Source organism: Canis lupus, chromosome 4 (assembly GCF_048164855.1).
Source record: "Canis lupus baileyi chromosome 4, mCanLup2.hap1, whole genome shotgun sequence".
Classification (NCBI taxonomy): domain Eukaryota; kingdom Metazoa; phylum Chordata; class Mammalia; order Carnivora; family Canidae; genus Canis; species Canis lupus.
The window spans coordinates 28,514,382-28,521,689 of NC_132841.1; the positions used below are offsets into that span (position 1 = coordinate 28,514,382).

A 7,308-nucleotide genomic window follows, 5' to 3' on the forward strand; every position below is an offset into this window, starting at 1 on the left:
CAGGGACATGCTACTTGGCCCAGGGAAATGTGAGAAACAGTGTAACACCCATCACCCACCCCCAGCTCAATCCCATTTAAAAGTCTTCTCTGCTGAACACACTCTGCATCCCTACTGCACAGACTGAGAAGCAGCTCAGCCCTCTTGCTCTATGCCTAATGTTCCTGAGGCTCGTGTCTTCCCAAGGTTACAAAAATTACTGAAGACCCCCTGGCACTGGCCTGCAGAATATACAGGTGGCTGGAATGAGATAGGGGAGGGGCCAAAACACCCAACACAAAATATTTCTCCTATGTGGCTTACTTTTTCAGGAAAAAGAAAGCCAGAGTATAAAAATAAAAAAATAAAACCACTCAACCCTAACACTGAATCAGAAAACAGTAACCATGGTACAAAGCTAGAAGTCTCAGAATCACGCCCAAATCCCGAGCTTCCCTGGACAGAACGCCACCTTGGCAGCGCTGAGAATCCCATAGGACTGAGCAAGCCCTTGCTTACTCAAGCTACACTTCTAGTTTGACCATAAGTACTGGAAAAACAACAACAACAACAAAAACCCAAGCACCAGGTGGCTAAGAAGCTCATCCAAGGTCAAGATATTGCACAGTTAGGAGCAGATCCCCATCCAGGTCTCTTTCGAGGACACCAAGCTGACATTCAAATTCTGAGAGTGAAAAGGAAAGGTGTCTCCAACCCCGTAACAGACAATGTGGGCACCCCACATGGCTCCTGGCAGCCAGCCCCAGCACACTGGTACCTGATGGATAACCTTGGGAACTTGGCACATCAATGTCACACCACCTGCTTCCGTTACAGACATACTGTGGGTGGTGACATCCGTGTGTGCATCTGGGACTCACTCTAGCCTTCCCACACTCCCACAACCTCCTGTCACTGTGAAGTCACCACTTAGGAACATATTTCTGAAGAGAATCTGGACTTACACGGGACACACCACTCATTCTACACATAGTGGACAAGTCATCCATTCAACAGAAACTTACTGAACACCTATCTTGGGCCAGGCTCCAACAGTGAATTCATGGAGATTATATTTTACTCTAGGTGACCCAGGGCCACAAGAACAGTAGCCCTAACATCTGTTCAGCGTAGTTTCCAAGGAGCCCTGACATAACCCTCAGAAATATCAGGAGAATCCCAGGTTCCTAGTGAGAGGGCCGGTTGGATGCTGCGTTGCTCACCACAGTAACAAAATACTTCTCCCTCTTACTACTGATTGTCAAATAGCACAGTCAAGTAGTTACTGTCATAGCTACTATGCAGAGTAGAAGATAAGCTCAGAAGGCTTAACTTCCTCGCTCAAAGTCTAAAACTTGGTAAAGGATGAGCCCGTGTCCTACCACCCCACTCCAGTAAGGACTTGGTTTGCAAACTGAGCATCACACAAAGATGGGACCACATCTAGTGGACACTGCTTGCTGTTTTAGCTGCACCAACATCCTTTCTGCTCACCATGCTTTGGAGAACGGCTCCCTCACCCCACCCCCACCTCAAGAACCATATGACACTGTCCAGGCTGCCAGCCACAGCATCCCATCACCTTACCCTATTCATGGGGTCAATTGCTGAGACAATCTCAGTCCTTTAGCCCTTGCCACAGTGGTTGGGCCTGATGTGGACACAGACTCAAGTCAAGCGAAGCAGAGATCTGCCCTGGGATCTCCCCCCTGGGCTCATTAAATGGAGCTCCCTTGGGACACCCGGGTGGCTCAGTGGTTGGGCATCTGCCTTCAGCCCAGGGTGTGATCCTGGGGTCCCGGGATCGAGTCCCACGTCGGGCTCCCTGCATGGAGCCTACTTCTCCCTCTGCCTATGTCTCTGCCTCTCTCTCTCTCTCTCTCTCTGTCTCTCATTAGTAAATAAAATCCCTTTATTCTCTGGCCAGGGACCATGAAGATGAAGTCCATAAGGTCCTGAGGCCATGCTCCATGGAAAAAGCCCACAGCATTCAGGGATCAATCATCCAAAGGCCGGGTTCTCCCATCCACCCCAAGCTTTTGGAATACTATATAATAAATTCCTCCTTTCTGCCTACTACACTTTGAGCTAAGTTTCCATCACTTGCAATAAAGGTGCCCTGAACTAATACACGTAGAGGGATAAATAAAATCTGCCCTTCTCTTAGAAACTTTTTTTTAACCATTACTTGCAAGTGTCTCCATGGCTTCCTCTCAAATAACACAAATAAAAGAACCAGAAGAAAAACTACAATGGCTGGAAATTTTACTCATGTCCCTGTCCCTGCTGACCCTCCAGGCTGGAGTAGACAAAGATGATGTAGCTGGTACCTAAAGAGAGTAGAGAACAAAGGGACAGGCAACCTCCAATGAATAATAAATAATCCACACCTGACAATCAGCAGCCAACTGTACTCATCCTGCTGGAAAAGCCTGGTAGGTTATTCCTTAAAAAAAAAAAAAAGTCTTCCAGCTTTAACTTGTGACAAGTGGACAGTGTCCCCATTGCCAGTGCCTCCCAACGCCCTCGCTCAGCCTAGCCATCATGGTCACTCCAGCAAACTTTGCAACCCGGAGCCCATGCCAACGCCTGCTCTGCTCACACTGGTCTCATTTCTGCAACCCGAACCAGAATGTCCTCCTCCTTTGCCTGTGCACATTCACGCGGCCTCTTAGACATCAGCTCAACCCAGTCCCTCCTCGAAGCCTTCCTCCAGCAGCCACTGCCGGGTCTGCTCCCACGCCGCTGGTGAAGCCAAGTGAGCAGCGCGTGAGGACACTGACCAGGAGGCACAGTGATGGAGAGGGGAGCTTTCACCTCCGAGCACACAGGGGCAACCACCAGGTCTGCCACTTATGTCTTGTACGAGAGGCCCGGGGTAACATGATTTGGGGGAGACCTTCACGTTTAGGTGGTAATTCGAGCCACTAGAGGTGGATGAGAATGTTGGGGCAAAGTATGTGATATACGGAGTTTTAAAAGGAGGAAAAAGCCTGCTTGTATCTGTATCACTCAATTGATCTATCTCATCATGTCACTCTCCTGAGTGTCCCATTCCCCCAACTAGGTGGCAAGCTGCGAGCTGGAATTACATCCTCCTCACCTCTGTCTCCGTGCGCATGGCAGACCCACTGGACTGAGCACAGGACCAGGCACTTCCGCCCTCCCCCTGAGTTGCTGGGACAGGCAGCCTTGCACCCTTAGTTTCATCTCACAGGTAAAGAAACTGAGGCTCCCAGCCAGGAAGGGGCCCTCACTGCAGGGAGACGGCAGGCAGTCAAGGATCTTCAAGTGAGAAAACTCAGATGTTAGTAACTGAATCAGAGAGAAGAGACTAGACACTGGGACGCCTGGGTTGAACGTCTGTCCTCGGCCCAGGGCGTGATCCTGGGGTCCTCAGATCGAGTCCTGCATCAGGCTCCCTACAGGGAGCCTGCTTCTCCTACTGCCTATGTGTCTGCCTCTCTCTGTGTCTCTCATGAACAAATACATAAAATCTTAAAAAAAAAAAAAAAGACTAGGGACAGAGTGGGTTCTGAATGACCAAACAAGATCCTGGTTCACCTGCAGAAAAGAAAGACATGAGACACCTGAGCCCCTCGAGAGAACAGGAGTTCTGCCCTCTTAGTACCACCAGCAGAGGCAAAGGTGCTCATTTCTTCCTTACAGATCCATGTATGCTAGAAAATTCCAGAGTTTCTCAATGCAGGAAACAGCCTGAAATTGTACTGAGGGGGCCTAATCAGGTAACAGAAGAAAACATCCCAACACGGAATCAGGAGCAGGGGCCTTAGCCTCACCTCGGGCCCCTTCCTGTCCTGTGACTCCTGCCCTGTCCTCACACCATACAGATGTGAGTGTGGAACCCAGTGCAATGCGGACAAGACACCCCTCATCTCCCTGGGGCGGCTACAGAATTAAGTGAGATGTAAAAGTATGCCGTGAGATTCAAAATGCTGAGCAGCAATGTAGCATCACCCCTGGAACAGGAATGGCCCTGGCCCCCAAATAAAACAACACTGTATGTTCCTTAGTCATCTTCATACCCTAGGCCTGAATCTGGTGGGTTATAAATGTCTGCAGCTCTGAGCATGAGCACAGCAGATGGATTTAGTTTGCTCATCTGCCCAAGACCACCCAGGCCAGTTTCGCCCTCAGCTACAGGCCCGCGTGGGGGGTGCTGCTGGGCATCACCTGCCTCCAGCACAGCAAAATCCCAGTGCCACAGTGCCAGCCAGGGGATGGGCGCTCCGGACCAGCGGCCCACGAGGGGTATGGAAGCCACCATAGGGATCCCTGGGTGGCTCAGCGGTTTAGTGCCTGCCTTCGGCCCAGGGCATGATCCTGGAGTCCCAGGATCAAGTCCTGCATCGGGCTCCCTGCATGGAGCCTGCTTCTTCCTCTGCCTGTGTCTCTGCCTCTCTGTATATCTCTGATGAATAAATAAATAAAATCTTTAAAAAAAAAAAAAAAAAAAAAGGAAGCCACCATAAAGCCCCTAACTGGGTGATGGCTGCACCAGTAACACAGACACAGTGACAAAGGGGCTGCCCCTTGATGCTAGGGATCCCCGCGAAGCCAGCTGGTTCCTCTCTCAGGCTCCTCACAAAAGCTTTGCATGGAGCTGACTACAAGCAGGGTGGCGGACCTGTGTGCAAAGGGAAGAGTGCCTCCCTCCCTGCAACCAGAGCAGCTCTCTTACGCACTGAGCTTTGCCCCATAAGAAGGGCTCGCTGGCCAAAAGAGAAAAAAAGAAAGTTGGGAAACCACTGCACAATAACTCATCCTTTACAAAGGTCCTGATACTACCGTTTACTTGCACGCCACACTACCCCACCCCAGAAGCTCTCTCCTGCCATACCATGCTGCCCTAATTCTTCTCTAAAGCGTTAACTAAAATGAACGTAACTCCCCCCTAACAACTGTTTTTCTGAGGATTTCATGAGCCCTTGCAAAGCCACAGAATTCTGCTTTGTGGTAACATTAGCGTCTTAAATCACTGCCCTGGGTGGGGGGTGGGGAATCCCAACCCTACCCCATCTCTTCCTTGGAGGTCAAGACCAGCTCCTACAACCTCAGCCCCAGTGAGCCCCCCGCCCCCCTTCTCTGCCAGGCACGGAGAAGGAGAGAATTAATGGCAATTCATCCTTCTATTCCAGATATTAAAGCCAGTGCTGATTCCAACACATCCCAAGGAGGGAGGACGTGGGTCTGCACTCTAATGTCTGCACTTCCTCGATCAACTTCCTCCTTCAAAAATAGATATAAACAATTGAGGGGAAAAAAAATTACCCCAATGACATTTCCCTGTGTCTTTATCCTCAATGGGCACATCTGACAGCCATTCTTAGCATCCTCCAAAGCACCAGCCCAGGAGAGGACCGGGCCTGCCCATCACCTCAAATATGACCATAACTGGGAGACTGAAGCAGGTCTAAGGGACGTAAATGCTGGAGTCAGATATCCCAAAGTGGAGACAGTGGGCCACCAAGGAAATGAAGTGCTGTGGGGACAACAGCTTATTCTGTGTGTCTCAGTTTCCTCCACTATAAAAAGTGAGGCTGAGAGGGCCAACATACACCGCAGCTCTTCCCGGGAACAGCTTATAAAATCACCCCCTTAATAAGTGAGGCTTTTAACAACCAAATAAACGGGTCTCATCAGCCTCTGGCCTACAGTTACTCCCGGCTCCTTGTCAGCCGTCTCAGTTTGCTCTTCCAACCAGGACAACAAGACACAGAAAAGGTGGCAGCCAGACTCACCCTGGCTCTGAGCGTGTCAAACAGAACTCTGGGTCCTAATTGAAAACTCCTGGAGCCCAACGCTCTGCGCCTCTCAACACTCCAAACCGCAGTTTTCTCCCTGGTAAAGTAGTAAGTACACACAGCTCGCGGAGCGGCAACCATCAATGCCATAGAGCAGAGGGCCTGCCACAACAGTAGGCGCCTAATAAGCGCAGGTTCAACCTCCTCCCTCGGTGCTACGCCTTCTTCCTCCAGCCTCCCCGTCTAAAAGGCTGGCTCTGCGCGCTGCGGGCCCAGGCGGGCCGGCCTCTGTCCAACGTCCCCGCCGCCCCCCCAGGCACGCACGCAGGGTGCTCGGAGCCCGCCCCCAGCCACCGGCCTCCTCGGGCAGCTCGCGCCGGGCAGGGTCTGGGCCCCGGCGGCCGCCACCAGGATTTTCCCATGGTGCAATGCAACTTCCCCAACTTTTCCAGGCCCAGTTTCCAAAGAGCCGAAGCAGGCATTGTGCGGGCGGGCGCGGGTCCCGGCGAGCGGCGGGCGCAGGGGGCGCAGGGGGCGCAGGGGGCGGGCACGGCCGGGAAGGGCAGAGGCACCCGCGGCCGGGCGAGGCCCGGGGCGGCGGGGCCCAGACCTCGGGGCGCAGCCCTGGCCCGGGCTCGTCTTCCAGGCCGGGTCACGGGTCGGAGGCGAGCGCGGGCTCCCGGGCGCCGGGCGCAGGATGCGGAGCCGGGGCGGGGGGGGCGGCAGTGTCGGGGCGCCCGGGACTCGGCCTCGTCCGGGACTCGCCGAGGAGGTGCGGCCGGGCCGCGGGAGGGCAGGGGCGCCCCGACCCGGGGGCTGCGGGGGGGGGGGGCACTCACCGGCGCCCTCCGAGGGCTGCGGCGGCCCGACGACGCCGTTCAGGTAGAGGATGGGCAGCAGGTGGGGCTGCGTCTTCTCCAGCGCCGCGCGCAGGTCCTGGAAGTGGTCCCGCTCCTTGGCCAGCAGCAGCTGCAGCAGCCGCTCGGCCTTGGCGCCCCCCGCCTCCGCGTCCAGCCGCCGCCGCTCGCCCGGGCTCAGCGCGCCCGCCGCCTCCAGCAGCCCGAGCACCGCCTCCACCTCGGTCATGGCCTGCGCCAGGCTCTGCTGACACCGGGCGAGCAGCTCGCGGCGCCCCGGCTCCATGGTGGCGGCCGCCCCGCCCCGGCCCGGCCCGGCCCGCGGACGGCAGCTCCCCGAGGCGGGGGCGGCTCCCCGAGGCGGGGGCGGCGGGGGCCTGGCTCGGCCTAGCGCGCGGGGCGGCGGGGCGGCGGGGCGGCGGGGGCCATGCGCGGGGCGCCGGGCGGCGGGCGGGGCGGGCGGGGCGGGGGCTCAGCGGCGGCCGCCTCCCGGGCTCAGCAGCGCAGCCATGTTGGCGGCGGCGGCGGCGGCGGCGGGGCTGCGAGCGCGGGAGGAGGAGGAGGGGACGGAGGAGGAGGAGGAGGAGGCGGCGGCCGGGGCGCGCCCCGAGGCCGGGCTGCAGCGGGCAGGCTCCCGCCCCCGCCCCGCCCCCGCGCTGCGCCGCTCGGCGCCGCCCGGCCCCGACCGCCTCCCCGCCTCCCCCGCC

The 7,308-nt window shown here is 56.1% G+C and overlaps 1 protein-coding gene across 5 annotated transcripts in view; it reads right to left on the reverse strand.

Annotated features, from left to right (window-relative positions):
• Positions 1-6,912, reverse strand: part of DLG5 (discs large MAGUK scaffold protein 5) — a 119,384-nt gene extending 112,472 nt beyond the window's left edge. For all 5 annotated transcript variants that reach the window (XM_072823752.1, XM_072823751.1, XM_072823753.1 and 2 more), the window contains exon 1: positions 6,584-6,912. In XM_072823752.1, the coding sequence (XP_072679853.1) occupies positions 6,584-6,887 (304 nt within the window). In that variant the 5' untranslated portion in view covers positions 6,888-6,912. The remainder of the gene's footprint in view (positions 1-6,583) is intronic.
• Between the last annotated feature and the right edge of the window lie 396 nt (positions 6,913-7,308).